At 46.2% G+C, this 15,380-nt stretch overlaps 3 protein-coding genes across 12 annotated transcripts in view; 2 read left to right on the top strand and 1 right to left on the bottom strand.

Moving 5' to 3' along the window:
• Window positions 1-856: 856 nt before the first annotated feature.
• Tssk4 (testis specific serine kinase 4) lies at window positions 857-7,830 on the bottom strand. Of its 7 annotated transcripts, XM_023707703.1 has the most exons (5): window positions 7,484-7,575; window positions 3,344-4,010; window positions 2,811-3,025; window positions 2,076-2,439; window positions 857-1,662 (listed from the first exon to the last, which is right to left on the bottom strand). In XM_023707703.1, the coding sequence occupies exons 2-5, from the start codon at window positions 3,566-3,568 to the stop codon at window positions 1,492-1,494; spliced, it is 975 nt and encodes a 324-aa protein (XP_023563471.1). In that variant the 5' UTR covers window positions 3,569-4,010; window positions 7,484-7,575; the 3' UTR covers window positions 857-1,491. The 7 variants fall into 7 exon arrangements, with proteins under 7 accessions (XP_023563471.1, XP_023563475.1, XP_004647520.1 ...); XM_023707707.1 differs by lacking the exon at window positions 7,484-7,575 and having other exon boundaries at window positions 2,076-2,469; window positions 3,344-4,102; XM_004647463.2 differs by lacking the exon at window positions 7,484-7,575 and having other exon boundaries at window positions 3,344-4,102.
• A 232-nt stretch (window positions 7,831-8,062) lies between these two features.
• Window positions 8,063-14,190, top strand: Tm9sf1 (transmembrane 9 superfamily member 1). Of its 2 annotated transcripts, none has more exons than XM_004647461.3 (6): window positions 8,063-8,185; window positions 8,509-8,870; window positions 9,778-10,399; window positions 11,012-11,197; window positions 12,645-12,918; window positions 13,525-14,190. In XM_004647461.3, exons 2-6 carry the CDS (start codon window positions 8,526-8,528, stop codon window positions 13,916-13,918), a joined length of 1,821 nt encoding a protein of 606 aa, XP_004647518.1. In that variant the 5' UTR covers window positions 8,063-8,185; window positions 8,509-8,525; the 3' UTR covers window positions 13,919-14,190. The 2 variants fall into 2 exon arrangements, with proteins under 2 accessions (XP_004647518.1, XP_023563487.1); XM_023707719.1 differs by having other exon boundaries at window positions 8,494-8,870.
• A 73-nt stretch (window positions 14,191-14,263) lies between these two features.
• The window catches only part of Ipo4 (importin 4), an 8,839-nt gene continuing 7,722 nt past the window's right edge, over window positions 14,264-15,380 (top strand). Inside the window, exons 1-4 of one of the 3 annotated variants that reach the window (XM_023707716.1) lie at window positions 14,264-14,598; window positions 14,682-14,768; window positions 14,891-14,970; window positions 15,052-15,093. In XM_023707716.1, the coding sequence (XP_023563484.1) occupies window positions 14,530-14,598; window positions 14,682-14,768; window positions 14,891-14,970; window positions 15,052-15,093 (278 nt within the window). In that variant the 5' untranslated portion in view covers window positions 14,264-14,529. The remainder of the gene's footprint in view (window positions 14,599-14,681; window positions 14,769-14,890; window positions 14,971-15,051; window positions 15,094-15,380) is intronic. The other 2 variants (XM_023707718.1, XM_023707717.1) reach the window with 2 other exon arrangements.

The following is a 15,380-nucleotide window of genomic DNA, read 5'->3' as shown; positions in this document are numbered from 1 at the left end:
CTAGCAGAACTAGCAAGTTAGAACGGTCCTGCTATAGAAGGCTCTGCTGAGTGCCCTTCTCTGTGACACCTGTTACAGTGCCTTCTTCCCCATCAAATTGGATAGGTGGATCCCACATCTGTACTGCTTTCTCCACCCCTAAGACTCTTCAACTGGTTCTTGTTCTTCTTTCTTTTAATTTTTAAATTTTTGAGGCCAGGGAGATAGCTCAGTTGAATAAGAGCTTGCCTGGCAAGTGCAAGGGCCTGAGTTCAATCCCAGTTCTGCAATAAATAAATAAATAAATAAATTTTGAGGGGCTGGCCAGATAGCTTAGCGAAGGAAAGTGCCTGCTTAGGCAGGCACAGAGACTGGGGTTTGATCCCCAGTGTGCCATACCAGCCCTACCCCCAGGCCTGCTAAGAGGGCAACTGAGACTGGGCTTGGTGGCATGTGCCTGTAATCCCATTGTTTGAGAGGCTGAAGATAGAAGGATCAGGATGAGTCAGATCTGTGTAGTGAGACCCTGTACTAAACACATTAAATAAAATAAATTTTTAGTTTCTCCTTCCACTGGTTCTTTGAGCCTTGTTTTAAGCACAATAATAATGTAATGAAACAGCTGGAACATTGTTAACAAATGGATTTTGCAGTATTTCAACCCTGCTCAGAGGATACACTGTTTCATCTTTCAAATTGGTTTTACAGTTTCCTGTCACTAAGGTTGAGGAACTGGCCCTCATTCTGTGTCTGGAGCCATCTCTGAGTCGGCCTTACTGTACTCCTTTAGTCCTGCTTCTGTCAAGACAGCTCATGATGTACCACCCAATTTTCCTTTGCAAAGCATATTTTCAAGGATAGACAGAAAACAATAATGGCCAGGCAGATAGGCATCCTTTATCCAGAAACCATTATTGATTACATTTACCACTAAGAGGCTTGGTTAGATTTCTATCACTTCTAGTCACTTCTGCATATGGGGTAGCAGTGGAGGACCTTAACACCCTGGTATTATTTTCAGAGATTAACATGGCAGTGGAGGACACTGAAGGAACCCGGGTATTAAATATACCCTAATATTCATTTGTGAAAGACCAACTGATGTCATCACTTTGGACTATGTACAAATAAAGCCACAGTCAAAATGCAACAGCCAGGGTGTCTGCCCACCCACTCCTTGAACATTAGAGAACAAAGGATATAAAATGAGAAAGTACATACTTAGAATAACAGAGCTTGCAAAATCTAAACTCAGGTGTTGCATACCCCTACCACACAAGCTGCACTGTAAACCTTAAAATAAAATGAATAGCAGCCAAGATTCCTGGTTCTAGGCTTAGAGCAAAAATCCACCCGAGTGTAGTTTTCCCACTAAGATTCCCTTTAGTAACCCATCTTTGACCCTAGTTGATAAAAGTCTATGAAAATTGGATTTATTTTTGGTGTAAAAGATTTGTCAACCCAAACCCTCTGTCTGGATCCCCTCAGGCCCTTGCCTCAACCACTTTCATCTCATTCCAATGGTTGTGCATTAGTGGTGTTGGGAGGCTGGAACATGACCTCAAGCAGCTTGATCTCATGGGTTGGTGGTTCAGCCTGAAATCTGAGCACCCAGGGGTCCTTGATGATGTCCAGGATGGTGGCACGCTTGGCAGCTTGGCACAGCATCTGGAGAATCAAACTCTAGGGCAGAGGAGAAAGAGGTCTTGACTGAGTTTGCTCTTGTTCTGGCACACAGGCACTGAGCACTGGGCCTAAAAATGAAGGACAACCCATCTCAATACTAGGGTAAAAGGGCCTATAGGCCTGGATTTATGCTACAGGGAGAGCCAGGCACTCCCTGCAAAAGAAGGCAGCCCATGGAGGCCACTCCTTGCATAAACTGCTCTGACCTGAAGGGACAGAAGCTGAAATATGTTTATAAGCATGACTCAGATTGACCCTGTAAGCCCTTCCCATTCCAACAGGAAAAGGACTAGAGTGTGAGATGGCTTCTTTGTGGGAAGAGCCTTCCCCCAGACTGCGAGCCCAGGTTTGGTATTCAGTCCCCTCCACAGATCATCCCTAAGCCTCAACCCTCCTCACAGAGCCAGCACCTTGCACTCCTGGGAGATGGCATGGTTAGGTGGGAAAGTGACCTCCTTCTGAGTCCCTCTCAGCAGCTTCTTGAGATTGGTGTCATCAAAGGGCAGATGAGCGACCATTAGAGTATAGAGGATGACACCCATGCTCCAGGTGTCAGACAGGAAAGGGTTGTAGGGCAAGCCTCGCAAGATCTCTGGACAGGAATAAGCAAAGCTACCACAGTAAGTCTGGCTGACTTGAGAAAAGATGCTGGAGCGCTGGTAAGAGGGGCTGCTATGGCCAGTCTTGTTAGAAGACACCATCTTGGAGAAGCCAAAGTCTGAAATCTTTACGTTCTCCTGCTTGTCCAGCAACAGGTTCTCCAACTTTAAATCCCTGCCAGTAGCAGAAAGGTTGGTGATCAGGCTGAGAAAGCTTACTGTGAGGCCAGGCAGTGAAGGGCCAGGAATCAGAGGCTAGAGATAAGAAAAGGCAAAGTATAAGAGTTTGGATTATGACTGCCCAACTGAAGGAGCCACGGAATTATAAACAGAATGTGAGGGGAATCTTGATGCTAGAGGACCACTAGGAGTTCACTGCATAAAGTGTGTGTTTACAAGTGTTCAGGATCAGATGGTTCAACTAGAGTAGATAATGCACCTCTGTGTGGATCAGGGAGATAGAAGAAAACAGGGCAGCAAATAGGAAATGTGTATACAGCCCCCTTGAGAGCCCGAGGGTCCCAGTTTGGGTGGTCATGCCCTCACCGGTGCACGATGCCCTTGCCGTGTAGGTAGGCCATGCCCAGGGTCATCTGGGAGAACCACTTGCCAGCAAGGGGCTCAGAGCAGGCCCCATAGCGCTGGATCCATTCAAGGACGTCACCACCCTGAGCCAGCTCCAAAATGATGTACACTCGAGATGTGGTCTCAATGGCCTGATAGAAGCTGATGAGGTACTTGTGCCGCAAGATTTTCATTACCTGACCCCAGAAGAGGCAACCATCAAACCTGGGAAAGGAGAACCCTGGCTCTACTCCTAGCCCTCCAGCATCCTTACCCCATTATGTTCTCAGAATCCACCCCTCCACTTCTAAGGGCAGGATCCTGTGGCCAAACCCTCTATACTTTAGGGGGCTGGAGATGAGTTTTTGTGGGAAACAGATTGGAAGTACACCAGGGAAGTTTCCTGTCTGTCTAGTGAGATGTCCAGTTCTGGTTTGAGGGCCAGCCATACCATTCTAAGAAACTTCAAGTGTCTCAGTAATAAACTCCAATGCCCCTCTGTCCTCACTACTAACCTGTAACTCCCGGGGCATGAACTTGTTAAGGTAGTCCTCAGAGGCCTTTTTCTTTGAGATGATCTTGATAGCCACCATGACCTTTTGCTTTGTGTGGTAAGCCTCATACACAGTGCCATAGGAGCCAGTGCCAATGACCTTGCCCACCTTATAATTATACTCCTCTAGGACACTGCGATTTGATGTGGTGTTTGGTGCTGCCTCTGTGCTGTCTCCTTTCCCCATGGTGTCAGGCTTGTCAACAGAAGTGTACCCTGCTGCTCAGAAGCCTCTGTGTCCTAAGAGGACAATCCCTTGAGCCACAGAAAGCTAGGGTACCAAAAAGAAATTTGTCTCTATAGACACCTGACTCTGTAGTCACACAAGGCTGAGATGCTGGGCTTAGCCCTCTGCTAAAAACTTGAGGGAGCAAATAAGAGGAGCAGATCTGTCTCCACTGGCTGTGGTTACTTCTCCTTGGATATGGAACTCCTCAAGGTCTCAAATTCTATACACCTCACAATCCCCCTATCTGTCAGTTGTCACAAAGTTTGAGACTGAAGTGCAGTTTGGAAAGCATTCATTACTAGAGAAATGTTCTGCAGTGTGGTGACATGTCACCATCGATCTTGTCCCTTCATGTTGATTGCGCACCTGCTACATCTATAGAGCGAGTTGGAGTCACAAGCTGAAAAAGAATGGTTCATATCTAGGTGAGGTGGCACACACCTGTTATCCCAGAACTTCCGGAGGCTGAAGCAGGAGGATCATTATTAGTGTGAGGCCAGCCTGGGTTACAAAGTGAGTTCAAGACCAGCCTAAACTGCCTAGTGAAACCCTGACTCAAAAAGAAAAAAAGAGTGAAAAGAAATCCTAAAATCCAAGAATGTGTTATAGAGAGGCAAAGGAGATGGTTTGGATAATGAGCAGTCACTAAGCAGTATGCAGGGCCCAAGTAAAGTTGGAAAAGAAAGCACAACATAACCAAGATATAGTGTTGAGGTTCTCTTAGCATCTTGGATATTGGTGCTTGCATAATCATGGATAATCTGACCCAAAATGAGAATTTTCATAGCAGTGCCATGAAACAATGAAAGGGCAAGAATATATGTAAGCATGTGGCTAAAAGGTCAAAATGTAGAATCCAAACTGCACAGGTAAGAAGTGGCAACTGTCCAAGGGTGCAGGAGGAGGGGTTTGGGACTCAAATAGAAGAAAAAGTTTGATGAAAAAAATGTAGGTCAGGGGTTTTTAGACTTAAGATGCTGGGGTGATGCCAGGCACAGTGGCACTTGTCTATAATCCCAGCACTCAGGAGTTAAGGTAAAGGGACTTGTACTTCAGGACCTCGGCAGGCAATGAGGTCCTGTTTGCAAAAACAGAACAAGAACAGATTATACCACAGGTTGTAATTAATTCTCACTTGATAGTCTGACCCTGTTAGCAGGAAAGTTTTAGAGTTTTTTGTTTTTGTTTTTTTCCAGAACCGGGGATTGAACTCAGGCCCTTGCACTTGCCAGGCAAGTGCTTATTCTACTGAGTCATCTCCCCAGCCCCTAATTTTAAAGCACTATATTTCTTTTGTGTTGTTTTGTTTTTTAACTGAAAAAGGGTCTCACAATGTGGTTCAACTGGCCTGGAATTCACTAAGTAATCCATATTTCTAATATAATTAGATGAGCAGTTGTATAATAAGGAGGCCATCTTGTTCTTACCATCTTTGGCTCTCAGAAACCTACCCTTATATCCAGCATTGACTGGTGACAATTCTAGTCTCTCTTATGTATAGGTTTCAACCAGTTCTCCAAAGAAGGTGGATTTTAAAAATCATCATTAGATCTTAAAAATATCAAAACAAATTATATGCTCCTTGCGAAGCAGCTAATAAGGGATAAAGACAAGAAGTAAAACTAGGACTGGGAAGATAGCTTAGTGGCATAAGCACCTGCCTAGCAAGCACAAGGTCCCAAGTTGGATCTCCATAGCTCAGTAGAATAAACACTACCTGGCACATCTCAGTGCTATTAAGTACTATAGACAAAACTGGAAAGACATGTAATGGGAGGCTTTATAGAAAATGTTCTATAAACTTTTCTTACATGAAAAGTTTTCATTTGCAATATTCAAAAAAGTTACATTGGCAATAGTAGATCTGGCAGTCTAAGGGGGAAGATTAATTTATGAGGCTTGTAGGCTTTAGAGAACATCCAGATTTCAATCTGAATGCAGTATTGGACTTCAAAGTGGACTGGGTGTGTAGCGACACTTACAATCCCAGCACTTGGGAGGCTGAGGCAGGAGGATTACTGCAAGTTCCAGGCCAGCCTGCATTACAAACTGAGACCCTGTCTCAAAGCAAACAAGTAGACTGTGACCAAGTGTTCACCCAGAAGACTGCCATAGTAATCAAGGTGACAGGATGGGCCCTTTGCCAAGGAAGTGTAACAAAACATTGGAAGACAGAAACTGCAGTCATTTGATTCTCTGCCACTAAACTCAGCTAAATCACATGTCATCAAATTGAAACTTCTGTGAATGTGCTAAAAACAACTTTGCTTTCTACAACTATGCTCACTGCACAAGATACCCATAACCTTCAATAAAGCTTATCTCATTCTTATAACTTCTGTTAACCACTCTATAAAGACAAGCTCTTTGTAATCACTTACCTCACACTTTGGAGATTACTCCAATGGGATCTGTTAGTGTCAATAAAATTTCCTTTCTTTTCTTGAGCTCCTGGTTACCGTTGATTCAGTTTTTCCCATAACAGTTCCTGGCTTTAGAAACCAGGAAGTTGTCCATTAAAACACTATGGAAATCCAATGTTACTTTTCTTTTTTAAAAATTATTGAGCTGGGCATGGTGGCTTACACCTGCAATTCCAGCCTTCAAGGAGGCTGAGGCAGGATTGCTACACATTTGTGGCCAACCTGGGCTACATAGCGAGTTTTTTTTTTTTTTTTTTTTAACATAGTGAGTTTAAGGGCAGCCTGACCTATACAGTAAGACCCTGTCTAAAAAAAAAGAAAAAAGAAAACAATGTTGGCCTTATCCAGAGAGAAAGAAAGAGAAAATCATTGTGTAAAAAGTTCAACCCTTACTTCCTGAAAGCTCACCTGTCTATGGGGAGAATAGTAAACAAGGGCCATAATCACTGAAGTAGGTAAATAAAGTATTTTTCAAGCCATAAATCACTTGTGATTTTTATGAAATCCTTCCTCTGGTAGAGAACTTCAAATAAGCTTCCTTATATGTCACTTCCAACTGCAAGTCACTGTTGGGAGTTCTGATTTCGATACATCTTCCCTGAGGGAAGATCCAGTTTAAAGAGACAGAGTGGTAGCCCAAACACAGCGCGATTTTTATTTTTGCTTTTATGTTTTTCTCTTATTTTTCCCAGGTTCACTCTACACAACTGGTTTCTCCCATACCGCTTCATCGCTGCATTTTCAAATAAATTTCTAACACTGTTAAACAACTGAAACAGACAAAAGTAAACTTTTTCAAAATAATCTGCAATACAAAATTAACGCAAGGGCCGGGGAGATTGCTCAGTAGAATAAGCTCTTGCCTGACAAGCGCAGGGTCCCAAGTTCAATCTCCGGTACCGCAAAAAAAAAAACAACAACAACAAAAAAAAACGCAGAACGCTATGCACATTCGCAGAGACACAGGAACAAAAAAGCACAGAAAAAAGGTGGTCAGATTCTTCATTTCCAATTAACAGTAACTATGGTCTGACACTATCTCTTCTAGCCTCCATACCTAATCTCTTGCCAAGTGCTTAATGCCTGGCTCTGAACGTTCCCTGAAAAGCCTCGGGAGCCTCAGACCAGGAAAAGTACCTTCCCATCCCCACCCGTTTCTAGGGATTGAACCCATGGCCTCGCGCTAGCGAGGCAAAGGTCCTAGCACTAAACCATACCCCTAGCCATTTCCATTTCGTGACAAGGTCTCACCAAACGCCCGGTGGGGCACCAAACCTATTCTGCCTCAGGTTCCCGCGAAACTGCGCTTATAGGCGTGGACTACCACTCCTAGCAAGTAAAAACACTTTTATTTACGTACTTGTCCTTTCGACGGAAGTTTGTGTGACAGGTGGGAGAACTAAAGTGAAATTGAGGCCATAAAACCTTTTACAGGAGCATAAAGCCTCACCTCTTCAGGGCACGAGCCACATTTTAGGGTTCGCCTCAGCAGCCAGCAGCGAGTCCTTACTGGCTCCACTACACACGCTGCGCCCGGGGCGCCCACTGGGCGCGCGGCCCGCACCTCTCTCAGGCCTCTGCCCGGCTTGAGGTCGTCGGACCCACACCTTCCCTGCAGACATGCGTGCGGCCGGGCGGCGACTCTCATCCAGACAGGGCGTCTACAGCCTCACAGCCAGACCTCAGGATGGCCCCTGCGTGAGAAGCTGCCCGCGAAGCCTCCGCGAGGCCCAAACTTCAAGGGCCCTTCTAAATTCCAGGAAAAAATGCTTCCGCCGGGTTGAGGTCCCCACCGATGAGGGCGGAAGTGGTAAGACAGACGTGTCCTGGGCTGCTTTCTCAATCGCCAGGAGGCCCCCAGTGGGGGACCGGCAAGCCCAGTCTCTTGGGGCTCCTGGAGCTTGACTGGGCCTCTGCCTATAGAAAACTCACTGGAAAGTACTGGCCTGAGCTGAGGGTGGCGTCCACTATGGTCTGGCCATAGCCACTGCAGTCAGGCGCAGCCATGGACAGCCCCGTGGAGGTCGGCCGTCAGGACCTATCCAATACAGCTGCACCGTGCCGCTCTGGGGGAGACCCCGGCAGGAGCCTGAGGGCAGCTACGGGGCCGCCGAGGCCAGTGGTGCCCGCCTTGGCCAGCTATTCCCTTGGGGTGAGGACCCCAGAGCTGTGACGGAAAGAGACCCCAGAAGCTGGGCCCTCGCCCGGCGTTGTCATAGAAACAAGCTAGCGCGTGTGCACACAGATGAGGCCGGGGGTGGACGGGCTGCGGGAAGAGCAAGCGCAGGTTCGGGAGGATTACAGAGCAGAAGTCGAACCTGGCCTTTGTAGGGAGAAAGACGTGGCGGGGGAGAATGGGGGGGGGAGGGTCCGGAGGCTAATAGAGGTGGAGCCAGTGGCATCCCTTCGAGGGTCCTGACCCCGGAATCATGAGTTGATTCCCAGTTTCTGTAACTGCAGGATTCCCCCAAACAGGTTCTTCTGCCTCAAGGATGACGCTCCTAAGGCACCCTCGAAGTTGGAGCTGCCAGTGGTTGCCAATCCTGATACTGCTGCTGGGCACAGACCGTGGGCCAGGGGTGCAAGGTGTGACACACTACAAGACCGGCGATCCTGTCATTCTATACGTCAACAAAGTGGGACCCTATCATAATCCTCAGGAAACTTACCACTACTATCAGCTTCCAGTGTGTTGCCCTGAGAAGATTCGTCACAAGAGCCTTACCCTGGGTGAAGTGTTGGATGGGGACCGAATGGCTGAGTCTTTGTACGTGATCCGCTTTCGGGAGAATGTAGAGAAGAGAGTTCTGTGCCACATGCAGCTCAGTTCTGCACAGGTCAGCCTCTCCATTTGGTTATCACTTAACCCTTCTTCCCAGGGACTAACAATGCCTTGCATTTATGCTTCAAGGTGCTTTTATGAAAAATCATCTGACTTGGCTCCAAATACACCGTGTAGCAGACACAGCAGATATGATCCTCATTCAGTTGACTAAGACATATTCTTGCTCAGAAGTGACTTTTTATTTTTTTTATTTTTTGGCTGAACTGGGGATTGAACTCTGGGCCTTGCGCTTACCAGGGAAGCGCTTATTCTACTGAGCCACCTCCCGGGCCCAGAAGTGACTTTTTAACAATTGCATAGGAGCCACCTCCAGGGCCCAGAAGTGACTTTTTAACAATTACATAGTGAATTGCACAAACTGATTATCATTAGAACTCAGGGTTCCTTGCTGTGAGCTTCTGTATTGGCAGAAAGTTTCCAACTATCATTGCATAGTTCTCTTTCCTTATGTAGTTATCTCTTAATACTATTTCAGTTGTCTCTACCAAACCTATTTTGTCTTTTTTTTTTTTTCTTTAACAAATCCTGGCATTTAGTGTGTTCCAGTCTTTATTACACCTGCTTCTCTCCTATTTTCTACTGTCATACTTGCTCTTTTATGGGGTCTGGGGTCTTTTATGTGTACTAGGGTCTAGCCCAGTGCTAAATGGGATAGTTTTGTACCCCAAAGGACATTTGCCAATATCTGGGGACATGTTCTTTGTCATACTTCAGGGATACTACCAGCATGTAGTGGGTAGAGGTCAGGGATGCTACATCCTACAGTACATGAGACAGTGCCTGTGTACAACAAAGAATTATCCAACCCAAAATATCACTAATGCTGAGGTTGAGATAACCTACTGTAAACCCAGCCCCAAGGAGGCTTTGTATGACTGACTTCTGACTTGTTTTTATAGGTCGAGCAGCTACGCCAGGCAATTGAGGAACTGTATTACTTTGAATTTGTGGTAGACGACTTGCCAATCCGTGGTTTTGTGGGCTACATGGAAGAGAGTGGCTTCCTGCCACACAGCCACAAGATAGGACTCTGGACTCATTTGGACTTCCACCTAGAATTCCATGGAGATCGAATTATATTTGCCAATGTTTCAGTACGAGATGTCAAGCCCCACAGCTTGGATGGGTTACGATCTGATGAGTTCCTAGGCCTTACCCACACTTATAGTGTGCGTTGGTCTGAGACTTCAGTAGAACATCGGAGTGACAGACGCCGTGGTGATGACGGTGGTTTCTTTCCCAGAACATTGGAAATCCACTGGTTGTCCATTATCAACTCCATGGTGCTCGTGTTTTTACTGGTGGGTTTTGTAGCTGTCATTCTAATGCGTGTGCTTCGGAATGACTTGGCTCGGTACAACTTGGATGAGGAGACTACCTCTGGAGGCTCTGGTGATGACTTTGACCAGGGTGACAATGGCTGGAAAATTATCCACACAGATGTGTTCCGCTTCCCTCCATACCGTGGTCTGCTTTGTGCTGTGCTTGGCGTGGGTGCCCAGTTTCTGGCCCTTGGCACTGGTGAGGTGATAAGAATTTGGGATTTCTTTCAAGGGGTAGGTAGCTTGTTAGGTCTGTGCTGCTAAGTTTGGTGGTACATTCCTGTAATCCTAGCCCTCAGGCCCTGGGGAGAGGACCACATGTTTGAGCCTTACCTGGGCAATTCAGTGGCTTAGACCCTGTCCCAATTTTTTTTTTTTTTTTAGTTTCTTTTTAAAAATGCTGAGTGCAATAGCACACACCTGTAATTGTAGTACTTGGGAGGCAAAAGTAAAAGGTTACCATGAGTTTGAGCCCAGCCTGGCTCCAAGGCCAGTCTGAAGAAATAGCTGACCCTGTGTCAAAAAACTAAAATAAATTAATAAAAGACTAAAAGGAAAAAGAAAAAAAAAAGGAAAAAGAAAAGGTAAAGTCTATGGATATTTTATCCAAGGTGAGGTGTAGACCCTAGGGATTGGAGTGACTTTAGTGATGAATTGTGTATTTTATTGTGGATTTTCAAGACAGCAGATCTGGGCTAGATTGTTTTGCTGGAGGCCCTGGGTCTGGGAGAAGGGGAGTGCTGATTCTACTGAAATTGCAAGGAGAGGGAGAGGTGAGACCTAACACAGGCTTTCTACTACCACCTTATAGGGATCATAATCATGGCACTGCTGGGCATGTTCAATGTACACCGCCATGGAGCCATTAATTCAGCAGCCATCTTGTCTTATGCCCTGACTTGCTGCATCTCTGGCTACGTGTCCAGCCACTTCTACCGGCAGATTGGAGGCGAGCGTTGGGTGTGGAACATCATTCTCACAACCAGTCTGTTCTCTGGTGAGGAGTTCCCCTTCCCTGTGAGTCTGCTTGGACTTAAGCACTAAGAACACCTTGGACCGGCGAGATAGCTCAGTGGACTAAGTGCTGCTTTGGCAAGCACAGGGAACAGAGTTTGATCCCTAGCCCCCCAAGCTGGGCCAGCCCCACCCTTCGGGCATGCTGAGCCCTAGATCATGTCTGAGTGTGATGGTGCATGCCTATAATCACAGCGTTCCCGCGGGAGGCTGAAAAACAGGAGGATTACTACTAGTCCAAGCTGTGTAGTGAGACCCTGTACCAAATACATAAATGGAAAAAAACAAAAACTAAGAACACCTGCCAGGTATGGTCACACATTCCTGTGATCTCAGGACTCAGGAGACTGAGGTAGGAAGATTGCAGAAAACTCAAGGTCAGTGTGGGCTACATAATGAGTTCAAGGTCAGTCTAGACTATACAGTGAGACCTGTTTCAAAAAAAAAAAAAAAAAACCCACAAAAAACTAAAAACATAATCAAAACTGGAACAAAATCAGTGAGATTTTAAGAGAAGAATAAAGACCAAAAAGAGAAGGAAGAGAAAGGATGAAAGGGGAAAGAAAAGAAAGATTTCTTTTGTATAAAAAATGTTATGCCCTTAAAACATTTTAGGCATTGTGTTAAGCACCTGACATCTCATTAAATCCTCAAAATAATGAAGTAGATGGTAACATCCCCATTGGACAGATGAAACTGAACTCTAGCCTAAGTAAATAACTCACCTATACTTCTAAAAAGTAGTGGACCATGTTTCAGAACTAAGCAGTCTAAATCTAAGGCCTATAATTATACTTAAATAACATTCTTGAATTTATTTTTTTCTATTCCCTCTTATTTTGAAGATAGGCACACCTGTAATCCCAGCACTCCAGAGGCTGAGACAGGAGGGTTGCCATATGAGTTAGAGGCCAGTGTGATCTACACAGTGACTTAAAGGACAACATGAACTACACAGACCTAGCTCAAAAACCAAAAAAAAAAAAAAAACAAAAAAAAAAACAAAAAAAAAAAAAAAACCCCACATACGCACAGTTTAAAAAAGGCAGTAGTAATCTGCATTATGATTCCTACTTGTTCTTAATTTCAAGTGTATAGTTTATATGACATTACATTTATATCTGAAACAGGGATTTCCAAAAACGGCATTCATTCAAAGGAATCACCAATGGACTTGTGTCTCCCAGATCATGATAGAGCAACAACTACCTTGATGACACTGGGTCAGGAAGAGTACCAACAAGATTTAGGAACAATGGGATTTCAAAGGGTGGAGGTGAAAGCAATAGCTTTTATGGATGTCTAGGAACACAGGTGGCTATTGAAGTGGCAGACTGCTTCACATTCCTGCCCCTTAGGTCCAGGCTGAGTAAGTGCCCCAGGGATGTTGTTCCTAGTGCTGACCCTCCCTCTGGGGGTCGTCCCTGCAGTGCCTTTCTTCTTGACGTGGAGTGTGGTGAACTCGGTGCACTGGGCTAATGGCTCAACACAGGCTCTGCCAGCTACCACCATCCTGCTGCTTCTGACTGTTTGGCTGCTGGTAGGATTTCCTCTCACTGTCATTGGAGGCATCTTTGGGAAGAACAATGCTAATCCTTTTGATGCACCTTGTCGCACCAAGAACATCGCCCGGGAGATCCCACCCCAGCCTTGGTACAAATCTACTGTCATCCACATGACTGTTGGAGGCTTCCTACCTTTCAGGTATCCTCCCTTTATTCCATGGCCATCATACTCAGGTTCTTGACTTTGACTTTTCCTTTTCCCACTTACCCATTACCATAAACCAGTGATAAACTCTGGTTTGGCTGTACCATTAAGAGTTCATTAAATGATTTAACCATACCCAGACAGGGCTGAACTTCAGTCAGTTCATATAGGACAGTATCTCATGTATAAAGCTCTCCTACTTGATGAATAAGTGATCAAATGGGCTTTAAGCCCCACAGGATGCCTGTAAGCAACAAGCAGAAACTAGGTCCAGGTTTGTGTTTAGTATGTATTTACAGGCATCTGGTGAGGTTTAAAGCCCATTTGATCACTCATTCAATATGCCCACTATTGCTTTGTGTCAGGCATGCAGGAGGAAGTAAGATAAATATGATCCTTATTTTTGATCTGTAAGAAGATGTTTATGAAATAAGAACAGCTCATCATAGACAAGAATATCCATGAAGCAGGGAAATTTGGGACAGAGAAGAGTGAATTCACATTTCACAGTGGCCAGAAACATGGGAGGTTTTGGGTTGGGCTCACGGTGAGTAAAGCACTCAGCCTTTTAACCCTGTGTATCATCTCTTCTCTTCACAGTGCCATCTCTGTGGAGCTGTACTACATCTTTGCTACAGTCTGGGGTCGAGAACAGTATACTTTATATGGCATCCTCTTCTTTGTTTTTGCTATTCTACTAAGCGTGGGAGCTTGTATCTCCATTGCACTCACCTACTTCCAGTTGTCTGGAGAGGATTACCGCTGGTGGTGGCGATCTGTGCTGAGTGTCGGCTCCACCGGCCTCTTCATCTTCCTCTACTCAGTTTTCTATTATGCTAGGCGCTCCAACATGTCAGGAGCAGTACAGACAGTAGAGTTCTTTGGCTACTCTTTACTCACCGGTTATGTCTTCTTCCTCATGCTGGGCACCATTTCGTTTTTTTCTTCCCTAAAGTTCATCCGGTATATCTATGTTAACCTCAAGATGGACTGAGTTCTGGGTGGCAGAACTATTGCTCTTCTGTACCTTTCATGTCCCCAGAGACAGCTCTTGACAGTCTCTCCTGACTGGGTGACTGAAATGTGTGATTGCATTGTTGCCTGTCCCCTCTCCCTTTGGGCCTCCTTTCCCCACAGAAGGCCTGGAAATTATGAATCTCTATTATATAAGGAGTATATATTTGAACTTTTTAAGTTGCCTTTAGTTTTTGGTCCTGATTTTTCTTTTTACAATTATCAAAATAAAATTTATTAAGAAAAAGGATCGTGTAGTTGGAAGTTTTGGTCTGCTATAGAAGCTCGAGGCCTGCTGTTAGGAACACGATTCCCTGGAATATTAAGTCCACCTCTGAACACTAAACTCGAGGAGCCCGGGAACTTTCGGCAGGAGGAACGCACATTTCAAAGTCCTGTTTCCACTTTCCAGCCGGTGCTCAGCCTAACGGAAGCCGAAACTGCAGAGCCACAGGTCTCTGTAGGAAGTGACTTGAATCACCAAGGTGACAGGGGGCGTGGAGTAACGCCCTTTCCGCCGGAAGTAGACTCAGGCGTCTCCACGTGCCACCCCTCCCCTCCCGGCTGGGTAGCGGCGGCTCAGCCGCTGCCATGGAGCCCCCCGGCCTGGAGGCGATCCTGCGAGAACTGTTGTTGCCGGACACTGAGCGCATCCGCAGGGTATGCGGCAGACGGGACCTGGCTAGGGCGAATGGGAGGCTGCTGGAAAGGCCCGACTCTGACCGTCCCCCCAAACCCCTTAGGCCACCGAACAGCTACGGATCGCTCTTCGTGATCCCTCAGCCTTGCCTGCACTTTGCGACCTGCTGGCCTCTGCGACTAACCCACAGGTGAGACCTTTGCCCCTTCCCTTAGAGCTTCCTACTGTAGTGGTCCAGCGCAGCTCCCGCCCCTAGCGATTCGTTCAGCATCTTCCTGCCCCGGCTGTAACTTGCCTGTCTGTGTGTCCTAGATCCGGCAGTTCGCAGCTGTGCTGACCCGCAGAAGAGTGAGCACTCGCTGGCGACGCCTGGCACTGGAGCAGAGGGAGAGGTGGGCTGGGCGCGGGGTGGGACGGGATGGAGGGGTCCCTTAGGGAGGTGGGGCACCAAACTCCTGCCACCTGTCTTCCAGCGTCAAGTCCCTGGTCCTGGCGGCCCTGCAGAAGGAGACAGAGTAAGTGCCTCTGGCCTTTTCTCAGGATCCTGACTCTGGACTGAGATCCTCTCTGTTTCAGCTTTCTCTTTGAACGTAAGGCTGAGACTTGGGGCAGAAATTTTGATCCTATACTCAGGTAGAGTAAAGTTCTAGGCTATGTTGAAAGTTAAAGTTTTTAAGAATGAATGATGATGATCTGCTGAACTAGAGAGAAAAGAATGAGACTGAAGTTCAGGTTGCTTGATGTAGAACTCACCAGATTGATTCTGCTCGCTGTCTGTCCGTCTGTCTGTCTGTCTGTCTGT

Source organism: Octodon degus, unplaced genomic scaffold (assembly GCF_000260255.1).
Source record: "Octodon degus isolate 3935 unplaced genomic scaffold, OctDeg1.0 scaffold00307, whole genome shotgun sequence".
NCBI classification, from domain to species: Eukaryota; Metazoa; Chordata; class Mammalia; order Rodentia; family Octodontidae; genus Octodon; species Octodon degus.
This window is presented reverse-complemented; position numbering and strand designations above follow the sequence as displayed.